Raw genomic sequence first — 12032 nt, forward strand, 5'->3', positions numbered from 1 at the left:
ACACCCTCCCTGTGTGGGAGCTGTTCCAGTGCTCTGCCACCATCTGTGCTAAGAAGTTCTTCCTCATATTTAGGTGTTTTAGTTGTGTTTTAGTTTATGGCCATTAGTCCTTGCCCTGTCTCTGGGCACCATGAACAGAGTCTGGCACCACCCTCCTGACGCCCCCTTTGAGATACTCATGTATTAATGAGATACTTATAACATTAATGAGATCCCCTCTCAGTCTTCTCTTCTCCAGACTAACCAGGCCCAGTTCCCCCAGTCTCTTTATAGGAGAGATGTTCCAGACCCCTCATAATTTTTGTGGCCTCCACTATCTTTGTCCTTTGTCCAGGCCATCTACAATTTGACCCACTGTCACCTTCTAGAGGGGTGACAGCCCCCTGCCTGCACAGAAGCTCAGGGAGAGGCAAAGGGGGAGCTGGATCTGAGCTGGGGGCAGGATTTGAGCTGCATCCCTTTGTTAAACCAGGGCCAACTCATCCCACAGCCACTGTGCCACCTTGGTGCTCCCATCTCCCTCTGCCATGGGCTTGTGCCTTCTGCCATCAGAGCTTACTGTGCAAATATTCCTGAGAAATAGTACTGAGAAAACATTCCTTGGAATGGTTTTGCATCTGGAGCCATAGATCACAGAATCACAGAATACCCTGAGCTGGAGGGACCCACAGGGACCATCCAGTCCAACCCCTGGCCCTGCACAGACACCCCAACAATCCCACCCTGTCCCTCAGAGCGTTTTCCAAACCCTCCTGGAGCTCTGGCAGCCTTGGGGCTGTGCCCACTGCCCTGGGGAGCCTGTTCAGTGCCAACCACCCTCTGGGGGAAGAACCTTTTCCAAAACCTCCATGAAGTGGGATGTTTCCCCTTTGCTCCCTGGGAAGCAGGATGTGTTTGGCCCTGTGTGAGCCAGGGTGGGGTGGGACAGTGGGGTGGGTGAGCTCTGCCTCCTTCACCCTCTGCTCTGTCCCCCAGGCCAGCTGAAGTTGTCCATCGAGGTGCGGGGCCGGACGCTGGTGCTGCACGGTGAGTACCCCCCTGGGAGCATCCCAGAGCCAGGGGGGGCTGGTGATGAGGACAGCACTTCCATGGCCTTTCTTCAAGCTCTTTGGAGCTCCATGGCAGCTGCTGGGGACAGCTCTGTGTGCAGTGGCACAACTGGGGGCTGTTTGATGCAGAGGCCGAACTGAATTTTCTGGAGACCTTCATTTTGGGGTAAACATTGTGTTTTGCACCCATGTGTATCAGTTGTTTTTCTCTAACTCCATAGGAAGATAAAAAAGGCAAATATCATTTGGAAAAGGAGGTCTTCAAGGTCATGGTTAAAGAGTCAAGCTAAAAAAGCCAAGAGTTTGAAATGGTCAGAGTAAAAACTCCCTCCCTGAGAACAGAACAGGCCCATCGCTGGCCTGGTTTTGGGATCTCTGAAAGGGGAAAGCAGGACCCTGGGGATCCCAGTGCCCTTGGGGATGGCCATGCTTTGGGGGGAGGGGGAAGTCCCCCCCATCCCAAAGGCCTTTGTGGAAGGGAAGGAGGGGATGGAAAAAGAATTCTCTTGAGCCACATCCCACCTTACATTTCAGCCTCTTCCCTTCCTGGACGGGATGAAAAGGGGACAGGGATGGCCTGAGCTTGGTGAGGCTGCAGGGCCTGGCCTGGTGCAGCCCCTGTGTCTGCTGCTCTTTCTGGCTGTGCAGGCACGTTTGTAAAAGAGCAACTGCACGAAAATGTGTTGGGATTATTTATTTTTGTTTATTTTTTGGTTTTCCCCTCTCCCTCAAGCTGTGTGTGGGTCTGAGGGTCTGGCACAGGCTTTACCCCAAATCCTTCCACCTGAAGCAGCCTCAACTGGGTGAGAGTCACTGTCCTGTTCTGATGCTGACTCCAAAAGAGGGTTTGGGAAGAGGGAAATGGTCCAGCAAAGGGGCAAAGGAGCTCAAGATCTGGGGCTGGATGTGGTGGATGCTCAGGATACTTGGTGCAGGCAGGAGGAGGCCAGGGAGTGTGGGGTGACCCATCTTCTTGATTCTGCACCCCAACATCTTCAACCCCAAAGCAGGTCTGGCTGGAGGAGGAAGCCCTTGGTGCAGCCTGTCCTGGAGGAACACTACAAAACTACTTCCTGAAGCCCCAGAGGGTCTTGCAGAACCCCTTTCCCCTGGTGCACTGGGGTTTCTGTCGGGCTGACTGTGTTTATCAGGAGCCCAATCTGTGACAGAGGCAAAGTCACTGCTGCCTTGCTGGGCTCGTTAGGAGGGAGTTTGGCCTCATTCCGACAGCCCATCCTGTGCCATCCAGACCCTGCTGCCCATCTGCTGCCCCCAGGCAGCCGAGGGGTCCCTGTGCAGTGCCAGGGCTGTGTCAGGATGAGGCTGCTGATATTTAACTTGATGACACATTTGGCTCCAGGGTGGGAGCCCAGAGCTGGGGGAAGTCAAGCAGAGGGAATGCAATTTGCCATCCTGATGCTGAACTGCATCTGCTGCTGCCCTCGCCCTCAGGTGCTTGTATTTATAGCAGGGGTGTGTTAAAAGCAAAAATGCAATAACCCCCTTCCCCTGCCCGGGGGTGCCCAGCGAGGGCAGGGAGCTGGGGAGGCTGCTGGGTGGGAGGAAGGTTTGCCCCCCCAAGGAGGGAGCAGAGGGCTGTGCAGTGTGAAGATGCCTTCCCTGCCGCTCTGGGATGTGACCATTTCATTTCCTCTCCAGTCATGGAAGCCAAAGGTCTGATGGGAAGCGAGTGCCGTGCGTGTGACTCCTACGTGAAGGTGGGTCCTCCTGGGGCTCTGCTCTGGGAGCTTTGTGCATGCTCTTGGCTGTTTGTCCCTTCCCTTTCCCCCTCTGTCCTGCCCTGGATGAGCACCCTCAGCTTGCAGGGGGTGTCTGGGCTCTTGCCCAGCATTGGGTGGCTCGTGGGTTTTGTTGGCACGGTGTCTGCATGGAGTAGAGAAGTGGATGACAGGACCCTGCTCAGGGCTGTGTCAGCCATTCACTGCAAGAACATCCCAGTGGGTGCCCAGGGACTGGTGGGGATAAACGTTTGGCCAGCACAGTGTGGCTCTGGGCTCTCTCAGAGGTCACCTTGGCAGGCTCCCACCCAAAGTGCTCAGTGCAGGAAACATCAACCCTGAGAGGGGGTGCAGGTCAGAGACCAGCCAGCAACCCTTGTGTGCAGCAGCCCTTGATTTTTCTGCTCTTTCCCTTCCCTCCCCTGCCCCGAGCAGTTGTGTAACACAATTACTTGACAGCCATAAGGGTGAAGGGATCCAAACCACCCGTTAGCACCGGCTGGGCTGGATCTCTGAGGCTCAGCCATCCGTGGAAGTGGCCGTGCCAGTCTCCTGCCACGGCAGCAGCAGAGCTGGCAGCTGATGCCAGTGCTGGCTTTGGGGGTGTTAACACGCTGCCCGTTTTCCTCCTGAAGATGTCCATCGTGCCAGATGCTGACTGGAAGTGCAGGCAAAAGACGAAGACGGTGCCGGACAGCAAAAATCCCGTCTTCCAGGAGCACTTTGTTTTGTGAGTATGACAGGGCAGGGGGAGCTCTCCCCGTCCCTCAGCACTCTGCTCGCTCTGAGCCCTGGGGACCCACGTGGCTGCTGTCCCGGGGCTCCCTCTCCGTGCCAAGACCCCGTGTTTGCTTTCGCATTGTGCTCCACAACGAACACTCCTCACGCATGGGCAGCTCTGCTGCCGAGATGAGGAGTGACAGACATTATTCTGCTGGTTCTTGTAGCTGAAATGCCTTGAACTGTTGGGCAGAGCTGTGTGGAGGCTCGCAGAGCTGTCAGCACACAGCGTGGCCGGACTGTCTTGCTGGGCAGGAGTTTGGCTCCATTTCCTAGACCTTGCACCTGCAGTAGTGGGGGCACCAGTATGAAAGAGGAAGGTAAAAAGGTTTCCTTAAACTCCAGCATGTCTCTGCATGGGAAAGGAGCTGCATGACAGAGTGTTTTGGTAGAGCTGGCCACTGCTGGCCATGCCAGACCTCTGACCCACATGCAGTGTTTAATTTGGCGCAGGGTGGTTGTTTCAGAGCACGAACCGTGGCTTGTCCCTTCCATTTACCTGTTGGTGTTGGATGTGTGTCTTCCTGCAAGATTATTTTTCCCCTTAAACCACTTGAATGGTGTCCCCAGTGCCTGCCCAGGAGGGGGCACATCCCTTTGCACTGTCTGTCGGGGGTGAGTGAATTAGTGCAGCAGTGGCTGTTGGAGGAGGTTGCTGTTTGGGGTGGTGCTGCAGTCCTGTGCAGAGACTGGAGGAGCAGAACTGTCCCTGAGGAGGCTGAGGGGTGTCTGGCTGTAAAGGCAGCCCTTGCTGGGTGCTCCTGGGGAAGGTCTGTGCTCATGGACTGTCCCCTCTGCCTGTTACAGCCCAGTGCAGGAGGAGGATGAGCAGAAGCGTCTCCTGGTCACAGTCTGGAACAGAGAGAGAAATTCCAGGTAAGGGGCTGCCAGCTGCTGTGTGATCTCTCTCAAATGGGGCTGCTGTGGCAGAGAACCTGCCATCTGCTCTGCCATCCAATCTCAGCTCCTCCAGTGCCCTCGAGGGCTGGTCCTGCCCTCAGGGTGCCCTGCACGAAGGGGGTGAGCCAGGGACACCCTGAGCAGGGTCAGGCTCATGGGCAGCTGGTGCTGCTGAGCACCTCACCACGGGCAGGCTGGCAGAGAGCAAACCCTGCCCTTGTCCCTCTGTTGCCATTGCTGCTGCTTGGTAGCCACTGTCTGGGCCAGCATTTCACTTGTGCCTGCACCGCTGGCCAAAGCCAAGGGGAGCTGGAGCTTGGCCCCGGGCTGGGACCTGCCCTCCCTCTGGGGCAATGCAGGGAGAGGAAAGCCCAGCACAGAGGGGCTGGCACCTTGCAGGCTGTGCCACCTGCCTCCTCAGCCCAGCTCCTGCCAGCACCAGGCAGGCTGGAGGTGCCCAGGGTGCTGTGGCCCAGCCCCTCCTTGCCCTGCTGCAGCTGATTGATGTGGGCACACCAGGCTTGCCCAAAAAAGGATGGAACTGGGGGCATGTCCTGGGCACTGCCTGGCTCCTGGCATGGGCAGGGTTATCTGTTAGAAGGGATGCAAGGGGGGATCTGGTGCTTCAACAAGTGTGTGCTGATGGTCCCTGGCTCTCCCACAGACAGAGTGAACTGATTGGCTGCATGAGCTTTGGTGTGAAGTCCCTCCTGTCCCTGGACAAGGTACCTCCCTGCTGGAATGTCATCTGTGGGGCTGGGGCCTGGGGTCAGTGGGTGGATGCAGTGCACCCCTGGAGCAGGAGCAGGGTTCTTCTACCAGGGGAGAAGGTGCTCAGGGAATTCCCTGGTGCCATTCCCAGCATGGATGGCTCTGTGAGGTTGGTGTGATTGCTGGAGACAATGGGATGGAGGGGGAGGGACTATCACTCCCTTCTGCAGGGACACAGAGCAGAACTGAGGGTGCAGAGAGGTGACCCCAACACGTGCTGCCTGCCCAGCATCCAGTAGAGCTGCCTGGGGGCAGGTGGGGCCAACCTTTCTCAGCCTGGCCTGGGTCACATCTGGCATGTTGTTCTTCCCCTAGAGGTGGTTGGCACTGAACAGGCTCCCCAGGTCAGTGGGCACAGCCCCAAGGCTGCCAGAGCTGCAGGAGGGTTTGGATGATCCTCTGGGGCACAGGGGGTGACCCTTGGGGATGGGCCTGTGCAGGGCTGAGGGTTGGACTGGATGGTCCTTGTGGGTCCATCACGTTCTGTGATTCCTCCAAGGAGGAATCTGCCCGGTTCCCTGTGCTCACCGGCGGTGGGCAGAGGGCAGACTCGGAGGTTTCAGCTGTTCCTGGAGGAATTCTGCGCAGGAATCCCTGTCCCTGCGGGTTTGGTCACAGTGCTGCTGCCCCAGCCTGGCTGTGTTTGGGAGTACAGCTGTCACGGCAGGTTTTTGCCTTCCCCGGGCAGCCTGCAGGCAAACGGCTGCCAGCGACCCACAAAATGAGGGAATGTTTCATCCCGGCAGGGATTCTGTGCCTGGACAGCCCTGGTCATTCCTCTGGACAGCAGAATGTCCAGCAAGCTGGAGGGGTTTCATGGAAGTGTTAATACATCCCCTGAGCTCTCAAAATCACAGAACATCCTGAGCTGGAAGGGACCCCCAAGGACCATCCAAGTCCAACTCCTGTCCCTGTACAGGACAGCCCAACAATCCTACCCTGTCCTGAGAGCATTGTCCGAATGCTTTTGGTTTTTTAGATTTCCACACCTGGGGTGTGGAAATTCTCTTCATAGCAGGAGCTATGAAGGAGCTGCTGGTGGCAGTGACCTGAGGAGAGGCTGAGAGGCAACTCGAGCATGGCCCCCTCTGAAATGTGGGCAAGGGAGGTGCAGCTTTCTTATGGCAGTGAAGATAATGAGGCAGAACAGCTCTGAACTGCAGCTCCCCCTGGGAGGGATCTCTGCTCTGGTCAGAATTGCCCCCCCAAGAGATGTCCCTTCCCTCTCAGATTTGGGCAGGGAGTTTCCCAGTGCCATTGCACACAGAGCAGGTGGAGTGTCCCTGTGAGAGCACCCACACACGGCTCTCACAGGGTGGGAGGAGGCTGCTGGGGGCACGTGGTGCTCCTGGGACCTCAGCAGGGCTGAGATGGGCTGGCCCTGTCCCCTGGGTGCTGCATGATGCTGCTGGATATCCCCCCTCACCCCCCTTGGCTCAGTTTCCTTGTTGTGGATTTAAAATGCTCATTTTAAGCTGGGCCCCTTCCTCTGGGACCTTCTTGCAACCCTGTCTGACTCCTGGGGTTGGTCCCCCTGGAGCAATGGGAGGCAGTGGCAGCTCCCTGGAAGAGGGGTGAGGGATCACCGGGGTCAGCCCTGTCCTCTTGGCCACAGGGGTGGGCCAGGGGCAAAGGGATCCCCCTGCAGAGCACCTGGCACAGCTGGTGTGGGCATCCTCCTGTGGGGACGTGGCTGGAGCTGTGTCCTCCCTGTGACACTGCTGGCTGCTGCAGGCACCAGAGGGACAGTTTTACTGGAGACCAGCTGCTTTTCTGCACTTTGTCCCCCTCTAAAAAAGCTGGAAGCTTGTTGCTTCAGCGATGCTTGATCCCTCCTTGCAGGGAGGTTGGGATTTTAGCTGTTGCTGTGTCCTAGGAGGAGGACTCTGGGCTGTGTGTCTGTGTGTGAGAACAGAACCTCTGTGTGCTGTGAGTGCTCCTGGGGCAGCTCCTGCACTGGGACCCTCTGGGGGTGTGGGCTGAGTGAAATGGGGGTGAAATCTGCCCCTGCATCCACAGCTTCTTCCCTCCCCCAGGAGATCAGTGGCTGGTACTACCTCCTCGGGGAGGACCTGGGCAGGACCAAGCACCTGAAGGTGGCCATGAGGCGGCTGAAGCAGAGCACAGGTGTGTGTCCCCACGGGAATGTCCCAGGGAGTGTTGGCAGGGCTTGGAAGAGGAGTCAGAGCCTTGTGTCTGAGCCTGTGCTGGTGTGGAGCATCCCCAGCCCCACTGCACCCTGTGCCCCCACGGGCACTGCTCACCCTGTGGTGCTCACTGGGCACTGGGATCCCCAAAAATCTGGTGTGGCTGAGACCTTGCCTGGCTCAGCAGGCTCTGCTTTGCCCTTCAACCTCACTCCTGCTCACCTGGGGCTCTGGGGGGATCCCAGCACTCTAGCCATGCTTGGTCTTTCCTCAGGCTGACTCCTGCCTCTCAGCTCTGGGGCTGAGCGCTGTGGCTGGGCTCTCTTTGGCTCCTGGGCTCTCTGTGCAGGATGATGGGGAGGTTTTTCTCCTGCCTCGGTCTTGCTGTGCTCCAGGGTGTGAGGAGGAGTGGGGGCTGGCACAGGGCAGGGTGGGACAGCAGTGCCTGTCCCAGGTGGGCAACCACCCTCCAGCTGCTGCCTGGAGGGGATGTGCCCGTGTAAAGATCTTACATGTGGTGTTTAGATGCAGTGTGGAAGGACAGGGATTGTCAGGAGGTATGTGCCACCACACTGATAAGGCCTTTCCCTTTTTTTATCTTTGATTTTTTATTTCAGGGCCGGTCCTGGGAAGTCAGAGTGCAGCTGAGGAGAGCCAGGATGCTGTGACCCTGAAGCAGCTGAAGGTGGGTATGACAGCACTGTGAAGACATGGGGTCAGGTGCCTGCATGGGGGGGGTTCCAAAGGAGCCAAGGGATGGTGTGTTAGTGAGGGTGATGCCAAGGTGAGCTCTGTCACACCGTGCCTGTTAGAGGGAATTTGTTATCCTCATCCAGCACCAGCTGTGGACGTAGGTGATGGAGTAACACCCCCACACTCCCTATTGCCCCAGGGGGCAGTTTTTCCAGTATATTCCCACACAGAGACCCTCCTGGGAGCAGAGGGACAGGGCTGGCAGGCTGCCTGCCCGCGGCATCATCCCTGGCCGGCTCCGTGTCTCCGGGCGCGTCTGCTCCTCTGCTCCTCCTTCCAGGGCCGTGCGCTCTGGGAAGGGAAAGGCCCGTGGTGGAGCCTCGGTGATTTATAGGAAAGGCAAGGATGGGAAACTGGAACACAAACACATGGTTTGCCTCGGAAATGGGGCTCGGGCGGCCCCGTGATTTATCTGGGCCGGATTCCGCTCTGAGCGTCCCTCAGCTGCATTTGCAGTTATTTGTTTGAGGGCCCAGGACCGAGCAGGACAAACAAAGCCAGCGCCCCTCTCCTCCCTTCCTCTCCGGCAGTCGCCACGGACTTGAAAGGTGGTGGCTGGGAAGGAAGGCTGATCCTCCTTCCAGCTCCAGTTCCAGCCTGGCAGTGCTGGGACAATGCTCCTGGAGCAGCCTGGGCAGTGCCTCTGATGGCTCTGTGCTAGGAGTCCCCTGGGAGTGCTGGGGCTTATGAGCCCCATCTGCCCTCCCCTGTCCCTGCCACCCCAGCTGCAGCGTGAAGGAGCCCAGGGTTTGGTTCCCTTGAGCTTTTTCTCCATTTTCCATCCCCCTGTAGGAGTGTGGAAGGTGTTTTTATTCTCCATCCTCATCTTCAAGGAATTGGAACCCCATCTCCAAGGAGTTGTGCCTAACTCTGTCGTGCAGTGGGGCTGTGAGCCCTGCTGTGTGCTGTGCTGCTGGCTCTGCTGAGAGTTTCTCTTGCTCTTTAATTCCCAAATTACACCAGGAGTGCAGTTCAGTTGACCTCTCTGCTCGCCCCTCTGTGACTGTGGGAGCGCAAAGCCACCGGGATGTGTGTATCCTCTGGGGCTGTGCCTTCAAAAACAAACTGCTCTTTCTTTTTTTTTTTTAAAAAAAAAAAAAAACAAAAACAAAAACAAAAACAAAAAACCAAACAAAAAAACCCCCAAACCTCTTATTTTTTTACAAGTGTGAGTTGCCTCTTTAACGCAGTGAAGCTCCCACAGCCGGTGCCTGTGAAACGCCGCTCGCACATCCTCCGAGTGTTTGTGAGAACGCTGCAATAACAAAGTGCTCCGTGCGGCCGGAGAATGCCACGGGAACAAAAGCCACATCAACAGAGCGGGGGCTAGGGAATACTAAAGAGTTGACAGGAATTTTAATATAAAACTCTCTCCCTTCCTCGTCAGCGAGGGCTTTCAGGAAGCCTCTGGCTTATCGTGGCGCGGCACACGGCCCAGGCAGGGGCCTGGGAGGTGAAAGGTGGCTTCCTGCCATTCTTCTGCAGAGCTGGGTTCCCATGGGCGGTCATGCCAGCGTGACTGGGGCTCGCTCCGCACTCGTGCGACACGAGCAGCTCGGGATCGTGGCCGCTGCGGGGCCAGTGGATTTTCATGGGCTAGCGGCGGGTTCGGGGTGTCCACCATGAACCGCTTCAATGGACTGTGCAAGGTGTGCTCGGAGCGCAGATACAGGCAGGTCTGTGCCCCTGGGGAAGGGTCCCTGTGCCATGGCAGTGTTGGGGCTGGGAGCCTTGCAGGAGTGTCTGGGGCTTCTCCTGCCAGTGCTGGGCTCTGGGTGTGCTGCTTCTGGGGTGTCGACTTGCTACCGTTAGAATTTATATATTTAAAGATGTGATTATATTTAGTACAAATGTTTAATATAAATATATATATATATAGATATAATTGCATATTGTTATAATTCCCAAATTATGACATTGGGGATATAAGGAAAGCATCTTCAGATGGGTGGCTGTGGCTGATCTCTGCCTGTTGCTGCAGTGGAGAGATGGGGAGAAAGGGATATTTTTATATATATATATATATATATATATATATATAAACATATACATATACATAAATAGATACACATGCATATGTATATGCATATATGTATGAAAATACCTAAATCTAATATGAATATATTTTATTTATATATAAAACTAATACTAAAATACATAACTCTGATATGAATATATTTTATTTATATATAAAAATAATACTAAAATACATAAGTCTGATATGAATATATTTTATTTAAATGTAAGAATTCATTCACTGTGCATGGTGACAGTAACAGAATTGAGTTGCGAGGTGTTGTCTTAATTTCCCCCTCATCAGGGGCAAGGCAGGCACAGCAGGCTGCTACTGTCTCTTTTTAAGTTGTCTTAGTGTATTTGGGAGCCAACAGCAACTTGCTTTCTGAGGAGTTGCTTGCTGTGCTCTGTGGAAGCTGCGTTGCAGTTCTCTCTTGCCTGGTGTGCAATGCCAGCTGCTGGTTTTCCATGAGCATTTCCCAACCTCCTGCACTTTCAAACAGGTTTTCCCTCCGTGCTCTGGGTCGGGATTCCCAGCTCAGGTTCAGCTTCTCCCTGCACTCCTGTGCTCACCTTTCAGGTTAAGCTGAAGCTGCTTTGGGAAACAGTGAATACTGGGGATTTCAAAAGCAGCACTTTAACCCAAACAGTGAATACTGGGGATTTCAAAAGCAGCACTTTAACCCAAACAGTGAATACTGGGGATTTCAAAAGCAGCAGTTTAACCCAAACTGCCCAATTCTTGCCGGGGCTGTAGTGACCATTCCATGCAGGAATGTTGCTCTACCTGGTATTAATGGCAATTAATAGTCTGTTTTGTGTCTTAGACCCTTTCAAGGCTCTATTTTGAAAATTTCTTCTGCATTCTTTGACAAAATTTGGGTACAACGAGCCTCTGTGGTGCTGGGGTCTCTCCCCACCTGCCCACCCACCCACCTCCCATCTTGTGCCAGATGCTCAGAGTTCTTAGTTCTGTGCACAGCAGAAAAATGGGCAAAAAATCATCTGCCTGTGATGGCCACGGAGATGGGAACTGAGGAGAAGGAACCAACAGGGAGAAGCTGCTCTTCAGTGGCACAGGGAAGGGGTCTCTGTTGGTGGGGGACAAGAGCCAGCCAGCTCAGGGAGAAGGAGTGGGAGACCTCAAGGCCGTGGGCTGGGAAGTGCCCGTGGAGTCTCCGTGGTGGGAGAGATGCTGGGCTGGCTCCTGAGGTGCTGCAGGAGCTCAGATCCCCTGTGCTTGGCACTGGAGGTGGAATCACAGAATGCAGAATATCCTGAGCTGGAAGGGACTCACAGGGATCAGTCCTTGTCGGGCTGAGCTGGGAGGTTGGGTTGAAGGTCCAGAGCCACCTCTTTGAGGATCCAACAAACTGCAGAGAGTGAAAGACTCAGCGTGGTGGGACTGCACCTATGTTTTAATCTTGCCAGGGAAAGCCAGTTTCTCTTTTGAAACCTGATTTTATGCCGAGCAGGGACAAGGTGCAGGGAAATGAAAGTTCCCTGCATTTGTAAAGGAGCAAGGGACCAGATCTCCTCCTTGGCAGCTTCTGCTGAATTCCTCTTCTCTCTGACTGTTTGTTCTCAAAATAATACAGGTCAGAGGTTGGATTTTTAATTTTCTTTTCTCTGTCAGTAAAACAAGCATCTTGACTAATGTCTTGGGGGCTAATCAGGTATTTACAGGATCTGTCATGCTGAGCTGCTGCTGGAAGCCAACGTCAAAAAATAAGTATCATTTTATTAATAAGCTCAATGCTCCTTGAATCAGGGGGAGAAATGAGCCTAAATCAACACAGCATCCAGCCTCTCCAAACTCAGCAAGGGAAAACACACTCAGCCCAGGGAGGGGGTGATGCACACAGCCTGGGCCAGCA

The 12032-nt window shown here is 55.0% G+C and overlaps 1 protein-coding gene across 4 annotated transcripts in view; it reads left to right on the forward strand.

Moving 5' to 3' along the window:
- RGS3 (regulator of G protein signaling 3) overlaps positions 1 to 12032 on the forward strand; it is an 85394-nt gene that overhangs the window by 13793 nt on the left and 59569 nt on the right. For 3 of the 4 annotated variants that reach the window (XM_027907032.1, XM_027907031.1, XM_027907034.1), the window contains 7 exons: positions 976 to 1026; positions 2709 to 2767; positions 3424 to 3518; positions 4376 to 4444; positions 5133 to 5193; positions 7276 to 7366; positions 8004 to 8071. In XM_027907032.1, the coding sequence (XP_027762833.1) occupies positions 976 to 1026; positions 2709 to 2767; positions 3424 to 3518; positions 4376 to 4444; positions 5133 to 5193; positions 7276 to 7366; positions 8004 to 8071 (494 nt within the window). Of the gene's footprint in view, positions 1 to 975; positions 1027 to 2708; positions 2768 to 3423; positions 3519 to 4375; positions 4445 to 5132; positions 5194 to 7275; positions 7367 to 8003; positions 8072 to 9673; positions 9816 to 12032 lie in introns of those variants that run through there. The other variant, XM_027907035.1, reaches the window with a different exon arrangement.

This window comes from Empidonax traillii, unplaced genomic scaffold (assembly GCF_003031625.1).
Source record: "Empidonax traillii isolate 1590-97213 ecotype Southwest subspecies unplaced genomic scaffold, ASM303162v1 scaffold1393:size172035, whole genome shotgun sequence".
Lineage (NCBI taxonomy): Eukaryota > Metazoa > Chordata > Aves > Passeriformes > Tyrannidae > Empidonax > Empidonax traillii.